General features: G+C 40.2%; 1 protein-coding gene across 5 annotated transcripts in view; it reads right to left on the bottom strand.

Moving 5' to 3' along the window:
• The window catches only part of iqsec1b (IQ motif and Sec7 domain ArfGEF 1b), a 197,341-nt gene that overhangs the window by 66,838 nt on the left and 110,611 nt on the right, over window positions 1-19,892 (bottom strand). For 3 of the 5 annotated variants that reach the window (XM_061069689.1, XM_061069688.1, XM_061069692.1), the window contains one exon: window positions 18,859-18,912. The exons of the other annotated variants lie outside the window; for them this stretch is intronic. In XM_061069689.1, the coding sequence (XP_060925672.1) occupies window positions 18,859-18,912 (54 nt within the window). The remainder of the gene's footprint in view (window positions 1-18,858; window positions 18,913-19,892) is intronic. 5 annotated transcript variants of the gene reach the window in all.

Consider the following 19,892-nt stretch of genomic DNA (forward strand, 5'->3'; position numbering starts at 1 on the left):
TACCATGTGTTATACGGCTGAAGCAATAGATTAATGAATCAAAAGCAAGATAAGGCTGCCGTAATTAAAGTCAGCAGAATACTATAACAAATAAATGTTTTTGTAAATAAATAGATACTGTATAGCTTCAGGGAAATATACAAGTAAATACTTAATTACGATAAAATCAAAAGATTTAAAAGAGATAAAATAACATCAACTCAAAGCAGCAAAGGGAGTAATATCCTGCCTCTTATTCTGAAGGAAATATGGATGTGGGTTGTGTGAGGAAGAAGACAAAGCTGTTTTTACTGCAACAGAACCTTACTGGTAAATCCATATGGACATTTTCACAAATTAAGTCTGGTAAATGTAGTTTGCCGTTCACACAAACTCTTTCTCAGGCTCCAGTTTCTGACTACAGTTTAAATGTTCATTTGTTGGAAATGACACAGCATTATCAACATTGATCATCACATAATGATTGATACTTTTCTTAATGAGTTAAATGTTTCTTCAGAGCAGCTCATCCATCAGCTGTCCCGCTCGCTCTTTTTTCTCGCTCTTTTTTCTCTCTCTCTCTCTCTCTCTCTCTCTCTCTCTCTCTCTCTCTCTCTCTCTCTCTCTCTCTCTCTCCCAATTAACCCTGGAAGTGGACTTGGTGGATCTTTGCATGGCTCCCTGGGTGTCTTCCCCCGACTCTGTGGCGCTGTGGCCGGGCTGTTCTCCTTCTCCCTCGGGCTGTGGAGCTGTCCGTGGTCCCAGGGTCTGAAATAATGCTTTTCATTTCTTTCAGTGTCTGCATAGACCACTTACTTACTAAATTTTTTTATTTGTTCTCTTTTTACCTCTGTCATTTTTGCATTTGTCGCATGTTAGAAACGTGGTCAACACACACACTCGCTCCTTATCAACCCGGTTCTTTTATCAGCCGCTCCAGCAATGAACTGCAACTTTGGAAAAAAAGAAATGTACAAACCACAAGTCTCTTCTCAGTGTACGAAACCCTCATCTCTTGATCTTATTCAAAGCAGCTGGCTGACAAAGGACCAACTAGGGACTGCTACACATTGCCACTTATATAAAATTATGTTTCTGATTTGTGCGGAATGATGCATTTCTTGTAATTACAGGAGTTTGATGAGGCCTTCTGGGTTGATATTCTTCATCCAGCACTTTCATTTATCTCAATTTTCTTCTTAAAGCCTGCGTCATAACCAGTTTCAGATTCGTGATGAGAGACTGAATAAGGTCCACATTTGCTTTTCATTGCCACTCTGCAGCTGCTGTACTGGGGACAACCCATACATTTGGGTTAATTGGTTAAATCCACCCCATACCCCATAATTCAATCCAATAGAGTTAGAGCTTCACTATCTGGATGTGGTCTCCAAGCCCAAACTTTTTTCGCAGACTGAGTATTCACTAAAACAAACTGAGCTTGGTGTCTAAAATCAGTGGATTGCTCTTTTAAAACGTGTGCAGTTTATTAATACAGTTAGTTGTTGTATAAAGATTTAAATGTGCGGTCCACCACAACTCAAACTTAAGCAGCAGTTAAGGTCACCACAATAAAAGCCAATTTTATTCTCTTTCATTCAGTGCCACTGGAGGACAGGTTTATATACTGGGCCACACATGTTCCTCTCGCCTTATTAAGGACCGGTGTAAACACTTTCCTTTGTCTTGCTGACAGTCTGGAGGGGGGTATCCAACCCAGGGTGGCCCAGCACAACATTGCCGAGCAGACGGTGCGAGCAAATGGTCGACCATCTATCATGTAGCTTTTTCCAGCCCGAGGACTGTGTGCCGGCAGAGTGAGATGTCATCCATGCTTGATCACCTTTTTACCCTGGGGGGGACAAAGGAAATCCCTGTGCCAGAATCAATCATTAATTACTACAGCTTCATTCTCAGTGTATGAGCCCTCAAGGATTCTATGAAGGAAGATGATGATAAAACCCCAGAATTCTAATTCAAATCTTGCGCTGATACATCAAGCCTGCCACTCCAAAGCTCATCAAGGATCTGAAGAGTTATTTGTTGGGTGAATCAGGTGCAGATCTTCCTATTCTCAGCTCTGGGCTCAACTTGATGACCGGAGGAAGTATTACTGCTGCAGAATCTGTTTGGCAACTGGGGAAGGACAAACCCTGCACTTCAAATGAGCTTTAATTGTTGGCTTTAACTGACTAATTCCTGGGAATCAACACAGGGTTTCACAGCTCTGTTTAGTTGAGGGTAAAATCCAGTATTCAATTCAAATCACATCTTGGTCTAAAAGTTTGTTTATCACGATCCATCATCTCTGTTGTAGAGAATTAAGAAAATATACAGAGAGCAAGAACTGTTGGCAAAACTTTAAGGTGATTTGCAAAACACGTTTTAACAGTACTGATGACTAATGCTGGGCAGCACCTGGAAGTTAAACCTTTTCACCTCAAACTGTATACAAAGGAAACTATATGTCTACACTTTTAACAGCCCTTTCCATTGGTTTTAAATTGTTGTCTTTTGATAATATTAGCACAAGACAACTCACTGGGGGGAACTGAAGCCAATCCCAGCAGACATTGAGTGGCCAGGTACACCCTGATTTCCAGCACATCACAGGATCAACATACAGAGACAAACACTACCATTCACATTTACAACTACAGCCGGTTTAGGGATCTCAAATTAACCTGAACCCCAATCGTCATTGGACTGTCGGAGGAAGCCGACCCAGACACAGGGAGAATGTGCAAACTCCACACACCCAACTGGGATTTATCTATGGCTTTTAGATAGGGTATTTGGGAAAAATGGCTAAACAAAAAACTAAACATGAATTGCATATCAAATATGTGAATCGTACTCAAGTCTTCTGAATGAAAGTCCTATATGCAACAGCCTCATTCTCACCTGTACCTCCACCTCTTTTTAAAACATTTCATTTTGTTCCATACAACTATCTCTACTTTCTGAATTGGATAGAGAGCTGCATATGTGATAAAGTCACTGATACCTTAAGAGGCAAATTTGTGAAATTAGGCTCTATGAATAAAATTTACTTATTTGATTTGTTTATTAGTTTTGGCTATCGAGCTTCACCGGACAAAGAACAACAGAAATAAAAAAATACCAAACAAAGAAAATCAATAGACACTGTACATACATACGTACAACACACACATTCATACCTCAAACTCCAGGCTCCAACAACCCCCTTCCTGTACCTTTTGTGTTATTGTTATTCTCCTATCGTATAATCTATTACAACTACTAGAGTGAGTCTCTTTAGTGGTTTGAATTATATTTGCCAGTTTTATTTTATATACGTACATGCAACCTTTTAGGGCAAATTCAGCTTCTTTTTGCACACACCTAGCAAACCATGGTTAGTCCTGATACTCACTGTCACTGTCACTCCTCAACAGGCTGTTTTTTATACATCCAATTTACTGCTGTTAAAAAAGGATTTATAAACAGAACCATCATCTTTCATATACATTTTATTGAACGTTAGTTTCATTAATACACCTTAAGAGCCTCAGGTTGTTTCAAATTAATTTACTTGTTTCATTAACTGATTGCACTTCAGGGACAATACAGATTACAGAACTTGGAAAATGATCAGTGATGTCATAAATTGGTAGCCCTATACTACTATTCTATAATGATGGTATGGGTTGTTTTTCTACTGGCTTTTACTGAAAAAAAATGCCATAGCTCCACCGAAACCCAACAATCTTCGTATGATGGGTCTTGTTAAGAATCCGACCGTAACCGCATGAAGCCCAGAGCGAAATGAAACAAAAAAGGGGTTGAACGTTTTCTTCAAACCCCTGCTGGGCCAATGAAATGCTTGTTCAGATGCTTCTGATGAGCACCTTGGTAGGAATTCCCTCGAAAGAAAATGTTTGTAGACGCCAACAACCAATAAGCTCACTTCAAGAAAAAGTCTGAAAGTTTAGCTGCTTCTAACGCTTAGAGAATCCAAATCTGATCCAGGAACAAACAAAGAAGAATATAGCTGCTCCTCTCCATATCATGCTTTAACGAGATAGTCTGATTGATAGAACACGTTTCCTTCCCACTGTAGCAGGACCTGGTTATTGGAAAAACCCAGTACAGTGGTTTGTGTTTCCTCGAGAAAACAAACTGAGGCAACAAAGCTCTGCCAGCGGCCGCACTGTTCTGCTGTTTCAATTGGCAGAACAGATCCCATTATCATGTTTATCCTCATGGAAATCTTACACTTTACCATGTGCCCTACATATTCTCTACAGATTTGGGTCCCAGGCTGGCATCTGATAAACACAGTTTGTTGCTGATTTCAGGGGGAGTCCAAAATTTGCATGATATGACCAAGATAAGAGTCAGCTGCCTTGTCTCCTCTGAATCTGGGGCTATAAGCCTCACAGGAGGATGACATATTGGTGCCGTTATTTAAGGGCACCACCTCAACCCTGACCTGCTCTCGTCAAAGTTCATTAAATTCCGTGCTCTGCTGCATCATGTAGTGCTCACTGTCAGATACGGGGGTGTGTCCGCTGCTCACCTGCTGGGCCTGGACACCGTGTTAATTCCCCAATAAGAATCAGGCCCCGTCCCTGCAGAGAGGGCAGCGAATGATGAACAGCCAGCGTTGGTCTTATCATCACCTCTACAGTCCAAGCTCAGGAAACCAATAAAGAGCCGGCGGCATCGCTGCCTGGCCCTAACAGCTCCCACGAGCCCGCTGCCACCTGGGGGACCGCCGTCCATGTAATTGCAGCTATTGTGAGGCCACAAGGCGCCAGCTGAGGTCTGAGCAGGAGTGATGAGTGGGAAGAGGAGGAGGAGGAGGTCGTGTACTTTATGTCTTCACGTGCCGTCCATTAGACATAGATTGATGGCTATCTGCCTCAGCTTCGCCTCCAGCTCAGGCTCTGCCCGCTGGACTGGGCTCTTCTCCTGACTGAAGACAAGAGCTGACTACAAACCTCTGGGTGAAACTCCTAACAGCTCAATTTGACCTGACTGACACTGGGCTGAGGAAGAATTGTCATGACAGGCACGATAAGGAACCTGCCACACAGTAAACGTAGATGTTACCAAACCTTTCATGCACCATAGGAGACAAACTTCAGCAGCTTCTGATAACTTTCATTACTGATCAAACGGTCTGTAAATGGTCTGTATTTATATCGCACTGGTCTAGTTTGATGACTACTCAATACTCTTTCAAATAGGTTTTGCCATTCACACACACATTCATTCAGATCTATGTGCAGTACTTTCTCCGTCATCATTATTTGGGGGTCAGCATCTTGCCCAAGGACACTCTGGCACGTGGAATGGAGCATTCCGTGATCGAACTGCCGACCTTCTGGTTATTGGACGACCCACTCTCTCTCTCTCCTGAGCCACAGCTGCTCATTCTTAACAGATGAATCTTATGATTTATTCAATGACAACATCAAGCAAACAATGCCAAGGTCCCAACGTCCTCAGTAGCTTATCAAATGTCTTGATTTGTTCGACCAACTGTTCAAAACCTAGATATTAATTTAACTATTATCCATATATGTGTCCTGTTCATTATATTTATATATAACTATCAATTAACTATAAACACAGTGAAGACATGTTGTTAAATTATGTATTTTACAATTTGCAAATATGTTGATACTAAATGTATAGGTCAAGTGTATGCAGCAGTACACTTGTAGTGACTCCAGGCTTATACATTCTTTGTATGGTTTATTTAGACTCTAACAGAACTCAACCCGACATCCAGCCCTCCCTCTCCCGATCAAGTATGTAGATTATACATTAAATGTCAGAAAGCTGGAGTGAGAACTGCACATCTCAACCAATCGTCTAAAACTCTACAGTTACTGAGTTCATATTAACTGATAAAAGAAGAACATCTTCACATGAGAAACACTGGAACTAGAAAGATTCTACACTTGTCTTTTTATGTCTGACATAAAATATTCATATGTCAACTGATTCATTAATTCATTGCTCACTGGTGCCTGTGATTATATTCTTTTGTCTGACAATTCATTGCAGTTTAAAAATATAAATAAATTATAATCTGTTACCCCAAAGCCAGTTTCATGTTTAATGACAAATATAAATTTCATATAAGTTATTACAGTTTCTCTGCATTTGTTGCTTCTTCATTTTCTTCAACCTGAACTGAAAGTATATTGAAAGAAAAAATACACTTATTGAAAACCTTTGTCAACTGAATATTGCTTTCAGTTACTGTAGTTCTTACAGTATTTTAATTATAAGTGACCTAGTGAAAGTCTGTGTTTGTGTCAGTTTTGCCGAAATTCAGTCAATGCTCTGTTGATCGTTCCTTAAAAATAAATCAGGTACATTGTGACATGACTATATAAATAATGCAATAGTTGGGATGTTTTCACTTCTTTAACACATCTGACTATTATTATAGAACTTACCCCAAGGAGGTTAAATATCCGTTTTGTCTGTCTGTCAATTAGCAGGATTACATGAAAACTACACTTTGTAAAAAACTTGGTGAAAGGATGTGGTGTTGGTCAGGAAAGAATTTTGGTTTAGACCCGGTTGAGGTTTTGGGTGCAGGAATTTTTCAACATTTTTCAAAGAATGAGTCATGGATCCTAATGAAAAAAATGTATATATTTACGGGGATGATATTTGTTTGCATTTAGTGTCTGAAATTTAGTTTGAGATTAAAACAATAATCTGGCACTAGTGGATTTAAATGTGGTTTCGTAAGGTGGCTGCTGGGCCTTGGCAGAGGTTTGACTCTACTATTAACCACTGACTCAGGTTTCTGTTTACGAAAAGAAGGAAAGTAACAGGGCACCCTGCTATCTGAAGTGTTACTTTACACCACAAATTATGTGGTGTAAATTGGTGTTATTTAGGAAAGATAACTGCATCCCCTGAGACCATGCGTCTTTTAACCAGCACCAGGACCAAACAGTGTTACACTCTTGGTGTGACTGACTGAGGTCGTTCAGCTTTCTCTGAGACGCTGCTTATCTCCCTGGACCACGTCAGCCTCCAGTCATGTGATGATTAATGTGCTCTGAGGAGCACATTAGTAAAGCCTTAGAGCTGTGCTCCCTCTAGTGGGTTACTGCCCTAAAGACCAACAGTGGTGTGTAAACATACAGTCTGGTATAAACACAGAGGCAGAGGTGTGGTCACACTTGTCAATATGCTCCACATGAGGTGTGAGCTTGATGCTTTATACCAGTCACTGACTGTGTTTTTTTTTAACTGATAATGCATTTTACATAGATACATTATTTAATGTTTGAAACAGCCTCATCTGAAGGGTTTGTGGCAAAAACATAATGAAAAAAACATCAAACAAAATTTGTGTTATTCTCAGTTGGCAAATGGAGTAGAGCTGAAATCATCATGATTAGGATATTAACATTTTTGGAGCATCTTGCACAAAAAGCATACTGCATCCATCAATGCAGATTGTTTCATTCAACACACACTGAGTTCTCACATCACTTACTTTTGTGATGGAAAAATGTAAATATTGTCGGTGAAATGCATCAGTGAAAAGTAGCTCTACACTCAAGTGGCTCCTGACAGCGGGGCATTGTATTTGATATTGTATTGAATTAATTATTACTGAGGCATTCAAGTTGAACTGGAATTTGACTGAAATAAATATAACAAAAACTACGGCTGCTGTCCAGATTTTTCTGTTTTCAGAAGACGATAAAACCACTTTAGGACGTGTTTGTTGAAACAGCATCTGAGCCTCAGGGGTAGTTGTTTCCCAAGACTTCGGCTGAAAGACAGCTGAGAGCCCCGCTTTGCAAAGAGACGCCCTGTCAACCTCCCTGTGTTACTATGCTATGCAGAAAATTAATGTTGATCCAAGAGGTTTTTCCTCTGTTTTAGCAAGTCCACAGAAGTAGTTACACTAACCCTAACCCTTTACAACAGCACCTTTTTTTGTCTTCTTTAACATTGTGAGATACGGCATTTTTCACAATTTCCCCAGGGCTTGACTGAATTCACAGGGAGGTAAGTGCTCTTGAGGGCCATTTTATCGTTTACTGTTGTAGCTTTCAAGTGTCTTCCATTAGTTTACAATAGTTTTGCATGTACAAGCACAATTAAGCGTGTAATGAGTAACTACAGGTGTGAGATTATAGTGAAAACAATATTTGTAGGTGAAATGTAGTTCAGTAATTGTGTATTGCAGCAGTTATATGTGCATTTCAGAGCAGTGTTTGAGTAAATCTACTTAGTTATAAATTTTATATAAATACACACACATATATACATATAAATATGTCTATAGCGGGTATAATTGCTGGTATAATTGACAGACTGCACATCAGATTATAAAATGCAGTTTAGTTCGATGATGACAGGTTCATAGCACCAGAGGTACAGTAGCCTCCCGGCATATCTCTGTGTGTTTGGTTGCCTCAGGCAGGTCTGCATGGGCTCATCCTGTCTTTGAAGTACTTATCGGGGCCAAGTGCGCCAGGCGATCCCACTGACGTGATGTAAGGTGAGGCAAAATGTCAATGGAGCCACACTGTTCAACCTCTCATGTGTTGATGGTACCCAGCGCAGCCTTTTAGCTGGCAGGCTTCAAAACAAATAGAGAATATCACATTGTGCATGAGAATGCAGGACCGAATGAGGTTAGCAAATCATTAATTAGGCCTGGTTTATCACAGTAGGACCCCTGCTGTGAAGAGGCATATTTTCCTAACACAGATTCCTTTGAAATGGTGCAAATCAGAAGACACAATCTAGTTAAAAGAACAGCAGGGTTGCTATCTATCTCTATCACACTGCTGTTTTATCAGTCATGGGTCTCGGTGCAATCAGACACACACACAAACACACACATAATGACAATGATGTTTTTTGCTGCGATGGCCTGACTAAGCGCAGCAATTTCCTGCAGTGACAGTAAAATAAAGAGAAAACTCTCTCAGAGCACAGGGAACAAACTTAACTGCAGCAAAGTCACACTGACACACTTTAAACGTCAACCACATTTTGATAAACACACAGAACAAAAACTATGAAGTAAATAGGTCAGTTGAGAGTGAGAGTTGAGGAGAAATCACGTTAACTGGCAGTTTGTGTTTGTTTCAGTGAAAGTATATTATTTAATTGGCCATGCAGTGCACGTATGGTTCACGCACAATGAAAACATTATTATTTATTCAGTTAACAGACATATTTCTCTGTAACATCTTAATTAACAGGTTTACAATTTTTTTTTAAAGCGGGTAAACTCGCTAATGACTACATTACCATTACCATTGGAGGAGTTTGCCTTTCAGTCTTATATGAAACTCCAATGTAGCAAATTCTTCCCAAGATGTAAAAAACAACCGTATACAAATAGTTAGTGGGCATTAGATGCCCAGAGGTTCTGTGCGTACCATGACTTCCTGCCAGTAAAGCTGCAGTGAAAGTGCCCCAATAAAGAAAGAGAAATTAGCACATTCAACTGGGTGCCATATTTCCATCCAAGCTGATTGGAGCCGGAGCAGATAATAAAAAAACTGTACTACTGCTATAGGCCGAAATATGCTATTCCAACTCCGTTGAGCGCGGAGGGACGCACGGATCCCACGGAATCTTTTTCATTAATGCTTCTCCGAAGCTAGGGTGCTGAAAAAAATTCACCGCCAGAACAGTAGGTGGCGCAACGGAAGACGAGCTTTGAGAAGCCTACCACTAACCACGTTGAAGAAGTCCACGTTAGTTTATTTACCTCCTCCCGGCTCTCCTCACACACAGTGAACGATGGCAAATAACAGACAAAGGCTGTTGATGGAGCTAGAGCTGCTTGACATGGAAGAGGAGTTGCTTGTAACGTATTTTAGGAAACAAGTTTGAGGTCCAGAAATGTGACATTCCTGAAATTACGTTGTGTGGAAATTATGTCGTTAGCGGACCAATCACAGCCAAGGGCTGTCCCTAGGCTCTCCGAAATGCCCACGGATAGTTAGAAAAATCAGAGGTGCACCAAAAACTCTCCGAGGTGCTCGAAGAGGGCGTTTCTCTATCTGTGTCAGTCCATGTCAGTAAAAACAGAGAAGCATATATATCGGCCTTCAGTCTATTCCCATTGCAGACAAAAGCCTAATGGTCGCGGGTGTTAGTGGGTTTCTTGTTTTTACCAGTGGAAATGGGACAACACACACAGACACACCACACGCACACTTTACCTTTAACCTTTATTTTATTACTTTATGCTTAGGAGACTTGCTTTTTGTTGCCAAAAGGTTGCCAAGTCCCAATAATGTGACTGTGTCAACAGATATAGGTCCCCACAATGTGAGTGATACCTGGATCTCACACACAAATCATACCCGGTCTATTTATAGTTTTCATATGATCATCTACAGCTCACCACAGCACAATTTAAACCTCATTTATCTTGCTAGGTTACATAAAAAAACTCAGGGGTATGTTCTTCCAACGACAAAGACTTGATTATTCTCAATGATCTAAACAACACTGAATGAGAACTGTACTTTCTGCTCGAATACTCCACCCAAAATAACTGTGAAGGTCTCACTGCGAGGTGAAGGAGATGCTGCTTTTGTGTTTTGTTAAATGCAGCCCGTGATTAGGTTTTCAGGGTTACATTTTCCTTTCCTTTTCAATACACAGATTTTCAATTTTTTGTATGCAGAGTAAGTTTTTACATCGGGCCAACAGAAAACTGCCCTACAGCTATTGAGACGGAGCAAGACACCACTTTTTCTGTATCCCTCCTCATACTCGTGGATGTGAGGATACGATACAACTCAAGTTGCTGTGCCAAAATATGTGATTCAGTTTTTTATGCTGACATATTCAATTTACTTCTGCAAGATTGTCATGATTGATAAGGAACTAAATCAGTTTTAATCTCCAGGACATCCTGCTCGCTCAGCAGGCAGAGCCATATATCATGCTCTGTAAACACTGGCTCCATATCATCTCACGTCTCCGCTGTTATTTTTTCTGTTCTCAAATGTCTATCTATTGTTTTAGAAATCAGGATATGCAATGTGTACATCCACCCCCTGTCTCACCACTGAAGGTAAAAATATTTATGACCCAGGTCTGAGGTTAGATTGAACTAGGATGCAAAACAGCTCCCAGAGCCACACAGCAACCATGTTAACATCAGTGGACTTTTTGAGATCACAGCACAGCTGCAGCCTCAGAGATCAGCAAACTTGGACGCCTCAAACATCTCCATTCCTCTGCCAGCACCTGAAAGCAGCATCACGGCCAGAAATAATGATCAGACGGATCCGAATGAGCTGCAAGAGTCAAAGCCTTCTGCCAAATAACAACCGGAATCTGCTTCTTCACAATACATGATTATAACTCAGCCCAGTTAATCAGTTGCAGATGAGTTTTGCAAGTGCGTGAGTGGCAGATTAGCACAAACTGCAGCTTACATTAACTGCATTTGGCTCGGGTTGGGTTCAGACAGGAAACCTTTCGGGTCAGGCTCGGTTAGTTTTCCTTTAGGCTCTAGTATGGTTCGGACAAAACTATCTGTCCCTCTCTTTTCTCTACAACTGTCATGTCCACTGAAGCGTTTCATCTCCTCCAGCCTGATGTGTCTTCCTGCTCACCAAATGTCACAGAAGAGCAGGAAGATCAGTCCGATTCCCCGTTTCTCCTCTCGCGTGTGTTTTTGTGATTAAAGGTAGTTTCTGGTTGGGTCAGGGGATTTCTCCTGGGGAAAAGAGGGTGTGATACCCTGTCGCCAGCCATTCATGATGTGTGAACTCTCAACGATTACAAGACTCAACACCACAGCAAACAGTGGAGTGTGAACTGCGCAGTTATCCGACAACTTTAGAATTTGTGTAGTGTGAACTCAGCTTAAGAAACCCTGGAGGAAACAATTCCCTACGGAGCCCCTGTTGACCCAAGTATTACGGCTTCATTATTCCACAGATGCCCAGTAAGAAACCGGTACTGGATTAACAAATGAAAATGTCTTAATTTAAATAAATTAGAAAAATCTCTTGTCTGTGATAATATCATACTAGAGCCTAATATATGGATTTTAAACATTCTAAATAAACAATTAAAATAGGTTTACTTGTACATCGTTTAAGTTTACCATAATAGTGATGATGATGATCAGTTAGTGGAGTACATGCAGTTACATATGTGTTGTGTCCAACTGAGTCTCAGTCTGCAGTCTCATCAGTGATGTTGTATATTGAGTGTGATGGTTCTGTCAATTGTTGGGATGTAATACACACAGACTGATTTGTAGTATTACTCTTACTGCACTGAGTGTCGTATTTCTGCATCAACACACTCTGCTGCTCCCTGAAGCACATCGTGTTGGTGTGAGGACGTGATCCACCTTTTATGGCCCCACGACTTGGATCAGATTCTAAACACACCAACTGTTGGCATTTCATAGTCAAATTTATCTGCCATCACCAATCCACAAACTCAATGATGTTTAATGATGTATTGTAGAGAAAGGAAGGGAAATCGTATATTTGACAAGGGAAAATTTGTTCTTCTGATTAATTACTATATACTGCTATTATATTGGTATAATTACTATACTATATATACTGTACTATTTTTATATACTGTCTAACAATAACATTACCATCATATCATCAGTACTAGCACCTTATCTACCTATTTTATTTTATTTTATCTTGTGCTTCTGTTTTTTATTATTTCTACCTCAATATTTTTTATTTTATTCTATTGTATTGTATTTTATTGTATTCAAATATACCGGCTGCTATGACAACTTAATTTCCCTTCGGGGATGAATAAAGTACTCTATCTATCTATCTATCTATCTATCTATCTATCTATCTATCTATCTATCTATCTATCTATCTATCTATCTATCTATCTATCTATCTATCTATCTATCTATCTATCTATCTATCTATCTATCTATCTATCTATCTATCTATCTATCTATCTATCTATCTATCTATCTATCTATCTATCTATCTATCTATCTATCTATCTATCTATCTATCTATCTATCTATCTATCTATCTATCTATCTATCTATCTATCTATCTATCTATTTAAATCAATTTCAAGAATAATTGATTCAATTTAGTTAATTAACTAATTGGTAAAGGTATTGCCACAGCGCTTTGTATAAACAAGCACATATATCTATGTAGCATAAATATGCATATATATAAATGGAATATATAGGATATGTAGCATCAGGGACTGGTAGTTGAGTTATGCTACTTCTTGATATCAACTGTCATTCGATCAGACAGCCTGGTCGGTGTATGACAGCAAACTGCCATGAACAGCAGAGCCCATCATCACATTACCCATTGTGCAACAGAGACTGGATCACTGCAGATGTGTGTACAGCTACGGCGTGTGTTTGCCTGAATGTGCCTCCATGCAGATTTACGGCAAAGCGAGGCCTCTTTGATCTCCGACACCCTCGGCTGTGCTCTGCAGTGCTGCCATGAAACAGACTTTACAATTAGATCAATTCAACACAAACAGTGGTGGCAGGAGAGCGAATAAAAAGCCTGATCTATTTATAGCTCCTTCACGCACGATGACAACACTTATATGAGGTTACTCTTAATTAGCCGGAGTGTCTCGAGTCTTATGTACCATCTGAGAATATCCAGCTGTAATTACTACTGCCTGTTAAAAACATCCACGTGCTGCAGAGCTCTTACATCACTTCGGCCAACAGCAACACTGCTGCACGCTGGATACACACAGACCTTTTTCAAACTAAAACAACCTCTGTCGACATGATGGTTTTAGCTCTGGATTAGTTATTATCCCCGTCCGTACTAACGTGCCTGAAAATGCACATTAGTGAACACTCACATACACTGGGCACAGAGTAAACAGGAAGCATTTGGTTGTTAGTTGCATAATTGTCACAGATGTTTATGCTCAAATATTAGATAATCTCCTCCACATGTAAGCAGATGTATCATTGTAAAACACATTTAACTGTACAACAATGCTTATAATTGTTTATCTACTTTGTGTTCTATATTGGTGTCAAGGCTTATGTGAATGGTGTTCTTCCAGATGGGGGTCATGTGATAGGAGCATGACGAATAGGGCACCGAAAAGACCCAATCAGCAAGCCGTTATATCTATTTCTGCCTGTCCAGACTCAAATGCAGACCAGGAGCTTTCAAAATAAAACGAGAGCATTTCCAAACTTCTTCATTTTGATTTCTCTAAAACTCGGGAGTAGTATGCAGGCCAAGTGTATCCTTTGCAGAGATGATGTGTTTCCAAACAAAGTCAAAAAAAAAATCGCACTAAAGTGGATGGAGCCTGAGGCTCAAACATCAGGGGGAAGGCTCCTTGCCCATGCTTATGGAGCATTAAAACAAGAGATGTGATGGGGTCTGAGAAACAGCAGAGTTTAATATTAAAAGCAAAGTTCATGATTTATGAATGTTTAAAGCAGGGGTGGGGAGTTGGGGAATGATTGTTTGGTGTAGCCTGAGAGGAAATGCATAAATACAAAAAAAAACACAATAGCACATGCCACCAAAAATTGGAGGTGTACCTAGAAATTCCTTACACTCACACACAGACAAACAGACAGTGAAGCAGAGATGAAAGAGGTGGTTTGTCAAGTGTGAATAATTATGAGCACTGCTGCTTCAGGATTACAGCAGAAGCCCTGGTTGGTTTGTACCGAGTCAGAGTTTCCTGCTGACCTGCACTCACTTTACAATTTAACAATAAACATCAACACTAAAGACACTTACATTCCTAGAGGCATGTGCAAGAACACTTACCTAATACAAATCAACCCAAAAGCTCATGTAACTCATAACCATTCCATCCTGTTTACTGAGCTGGATATATCCTGAACCAAATGTTTACAATTTATCAAAAGCAATTTTTGTCAACAGAGCACCATTTTATTTATGTTTGGTTGTGTGTGGTTTATTTTATTAGTGTTTTATTTATTTAGGATATGTTAATTATCTAAACACTAATTTAAATGTCAGACTAAATAATTTTTATAATTAAGTTCCTTGATCTCTGAAAGGGTGTACCTGCATGATTATGCTATAACATTATTATTAAAATGACGACAATATTATTCATAACACTAATTTCAGTGACAATATACCTTTCAATAAACTGTGTTATCATGACAGGTCTATCTGTCACTATCATTTGTACTGTTTAATGAAATATCCTTAACTGAATTGATATTAAATTGAATAAAAACCTGTGAATCAGAAATTAATCGATACCCAGTCTTAGTTAAGAAATTACCAATGTATATATGGGAACCGTCAGGAAATGGTTTAATAGTTGTATTATTGCCATACTAAACGGTTCAGTGATACATGTTGGATGCACCTAAATGATGTGCTTGTGCACCGAAAGTAAAAAGTTAATGCAACCAATGTAAAAAAGTAAGTCTGGAGCCCTGGTGTGATATATGTGTTAATAAATAACAATCATTTAGTGTGGCCCTTGAAGGATGCTATAAAAGTTTTAATGGCCCTTGATAGATAAAAGCTTTGCCATCCCTGATTTAAAGTAAAGCACAAAGGCTGTTCAACACCGCCACAGTCATTTTTCAAGATGTGAAGGCATCGAACTTTAACAAGGAAGGCTCCTTAAATATTTTAGGGACCAATTTATTTTCGACAAGTGGGCAGACATCTATGAATAGATTTACCGTTGTGATAACAGCAGGTGGGGAACAATGTTGACATCTAAAGGTCCTGTAGCGTTCCCTATGGAAACAAGCTGACAAAGAAGTTCTCTACAAAGTTCAATCAATCAGAACACAGCAGCACAGCTCTGGCTGCTGTACTTGATGTTGCTGTCATGAAGAGTGATGTATGTGGCATCACTGAACGGCTGTATATGCACACACAGTAAACAGAGATTAAGATTAAAGAGAGGGGCCTATATCCACCTCATCAAACATTCAGTGTCAGACAGCATGGTTTCTACATAATTAACAGTTATCTGAGACTAATTGTTAAGCACTTCTCTGAAGAGTCCTTACACATTAATTACCTCATCGCTTAGTTGGGACACGTGTTGTCATATTATTACTGCTTGGCTCTTATTGGGTCTAAAGAAGGAGGCAAGTGAAACAGGGAACCATTGATGTAGACACGAGGAGGCGGCTACAGCTTTGTTCAACTCTAACGACAAAAATCATCAGCACTTATGCAATGTCACAGGGCTCGGGTCAACATCATGACGACTGTCGGCCCAAACCTACCACAAACCATAACACTGTGCACACAGAAACCCTCCAAAATATAAAAATAAATAATTAAAAAGCTGCACTTAACAATGTTTGTATATTAACAATAGATCTACGATGTGTAATTTGAAAATTCAATCATGGTGACAAACCACCACAGAGTTCTTTCACCTGCTGCGGCAGACAACAACAATCCGTCAGCTAAAGAGTCCGATATATTTTTCTGTCCGCAGAATAGGCAGAGAGGGAATATCTGACTTATTGGTTATGTAGCCAGAAAGCTGAAATTAATGATGATGCTCCTCTGTGCCTGGACCACAAGGGCAACAAAACGGTTAAAAAGTTCAGAAAATAATTTATAAAGACAGCAAATAATATCTGTTAAGTACACACTAGGGAATATAGTATACATTAAAAAAAGATAGATTTGTCATTGCCAAAATCAGCTCCTAGTTTGAAAGAGGAATAATTTTTTGAAAGAATAAACTTGAAGTAGTATATTCTTACTTTCTTACAGTCCTTATATCTAACACTGTGACCACTAGACATTTTAAAATATCAGATTTCACAATCACCAGCAGCTTAGTTCACAAAACATTCAAATCTATTGAAATTAGTTTGTTTTTCTTTGTTTTCTCCCCTTTCTTTGTTGTCCTGTTTTTCCTTCAGAAAACACATTAACTTTAACTGGAACTGCACATGGATATTAAGACAATTTGTTCTGAGCACACATACAACTTGGTCACTTTTGCTTAACGCCAGGATGGTTATAAATACATTTTCCAACGTCGGTGCAGAGTGATTGTAAAAAACGACAAATAATAAAACATACAGTCCCACAACTCACCTCCTAACCATCTGTTGCTCTTTAAGTGTTTAGATCAACAGACTGAACTCAACCATAGACACCAATAGACATCAGACACTGAGATCACCTGATGCAATGAGCAAACCGAAACACAACAGGTGACCACAGAAATATGTGCATAGATAGACTCTTATCTGAGTAGAGAAAGAAGAGAGACCCTCATGATTTCCACACTTCCTTGTCTCACTACAGATTGGATTAGCTCTGGATTTCTCTGCAGAGCGAGTGAAAAATGGACGAGAAGCTGATTACAGCCACACAAAGCTCCACTAATGCTTCTACACTTCTATATGAAAGACTGGAGGAGCAAGTGTCTCAGACCGGAGGCTGGAACCACTGCTGGCTCAGAAGTGAGGTTTAAAGGGGGCTGGGTTGCTAAAAACCATGTATTCATGTGACTTCATGAGACGACGATGACGTCAGCAATAGTTACAAAAGAGCCATCAGCTTCTGAGCGACAGACCCCACCAGCGACCTTGATCTTGGGCAGATCACATGATCCGGCGCCGCTGGTTTGCAGCCGTGCCCTGACCGAGAGAGGGGAGGGGCTGCTTGGCAATATGCTAAAAACCCTGCTCAGTGCGGGCGAGCCTTGGGTGGAACAGATGGAGGCGCCTTCTTTCTTATGCAATCCTGCCTTGGTGAAGCAGAAAATATGAGTTTCATGTGACCCCCTGGATGTCAGATGAAATGAAGAGCCTAACGAACATCCTGGGACGAGCGGATGAGCTTTGGACACAGATGAGTATTCAGATAAACTAGAGGTCAACAGGCATTTCCCCTCACAGAATCCTGATACCTGGTAGTGCTGGGACAGATTTGTTCCCATTTTACTGAGCAGTCACATTAAAGGATGTGCAAAATATGACATAAGCCTGATGCATGACACCACATTATGGATTCTCTCGGATAAGAAGTATCAATTCTGCCAATATTGCTTGGATATGTCCAGATTTATTTGTTACAGATTTGGATTAATCAACTTTATAAATATGATCAAAGACAGTGAAGAAGTGGTCATTAATCCCTTATCACTTGTACAGAGGGGATTCTCTGTATTTTAATGATCTGTAAATCATATAAACACATCGATTGGGCTTGTTTCTTTCTGCCTTCATCCTGTGATTATAGCCCCCAGAAATGTAATTATGTTTGTGTGAGTTTAGAGGAAAACAAGCACAAAGTGTTTGTGTGTGCAACGATCGTCACCGCTACCGTGAGGCGCCACAACTGAAGGCTCCAAATTCAGCAAAGAGGGAGATTAAGCAGGCTGAGAGAAGAGGACGTGCTGGTGAAAGGCTTTGAATAATAATAACACTCGAGAAAGGGGTGAGAAAAAAAAGCCAGCCTTCTTGAGACCCCTTTCTAAAAATAGCTCCGCTGGTGTGACATCATCAGAGCTATACGCAAATACAGTCCAACCTTTACTTCTGTCAGTGCAGCAGAAAAGACAGAGTGGAGTGATTGTTTTGCATTTGTGGTTGATTGGGCCGAAGACATGCAGACACACACAGGAACACATACACATGCAAAGAGCTGTACACAAGCTCCACTTTTTTTTCTACTATCATTAAGGTTTGTTACAACCCCTTTCCTCCATGAACAGACAGGAAATAACAACATAACAGTAACATTCAGCAATACTTGAAGAAAAAGAACCCAAATTCCATGTCCACTGAACCCAAGAAAATGTTCAGGTGAATTCTGATTATCAGATTTCTTCGACTGCACCTCATCCCCCCCTAATCCCCCAGCATGCAGCATTTACACGAGTACTCACGAGTGGTGGTGGCGTCTGTGGGTCATGGCGGAGCTGGGAACCTCTGAGTCCGGTCTGGGGGAGCAGGAGAGCAGAAAGCTGAGGCACACACTGACTGGCATGCAGTTAAAGCTCCCTCAGTCACCCATCAAACACACATACACACACACACACACACACACACACACACACACACACCCTGACTTAGCGTGCTGCTCATTCAAGCTTGGTCACAGTAGGAATGATGGCTCACGTACAGCAGTCTCATGATGTAACTGGCGCTACACAACTCATTAGCCGAAGGCAAAGCAAACACTCTCTCCTGCATTTAACCTACTTAATCTATATTCGTGTACATAGACTAGTACATATCCATTAAGTCTATACCTAAGCCCATCTGTATGGTCGATATCTATTAGCGCCGGGGGGCTTGACTTTGTTGTACAGCAACAGGGAGTAAAAGACTAATTTTGTGTGTATATTTTCCATATTCATTATTTTCTGAATCTAAATACAGATTTAAATATCGGGCTATTATGTGAAGCTTTAATGGAAGCGGAAATGCTTGATGCAAAATAAAATAAATATGTATATAATCCCATTGCATTGTAATTATGTTCAATGCCTGTAAATATATTCAACATTAATCTTTACAAGCATCCTATTTACCAATACGTCATGCCTGTATGTGTGCCCTCACGTGTATGTATGTGTGTGTGTGTGTGTTTGAGTGTGTGTTTGTGTGTGTGTGTGTGTGTTGTACCAAGGAAGGATTATCTCGCTGTTAAGGCACAACATGCAACAGCTCACTGTAGCCTACCACTGTACTGAGCTGGGGAAATGGGATTGGCTGTCTGGTCTCTATGGAAACCACTGGCTACGTTGAGGGCAGGTCTACAGAGGGAGAGGCATCAGGGAATCGTATCCTTTCTTGGCCTCTTATCCACAGCGGATGAATCCTTCACAGCCAATGGACCACTGCACCAATGACTGGGCAGGTGCGTGCCTTAATCATATTTCATACAGCTGAAGAAACTATTCTAACAAACACACCG

Source organism: Limanda limanda, chromosome 4 (genome assembly GCF_963576545.1).
Source record: "Limanda limanda chromosome 4, fLimLim1.1, whole genome shotgun sequence".
Taxonomy (NCBI): Eukaryota; Metazoa; Chordata; class Actinopteri; order Pleuronectiformes; family Pleuronectidae; genus Limanda; species Limanda limanda.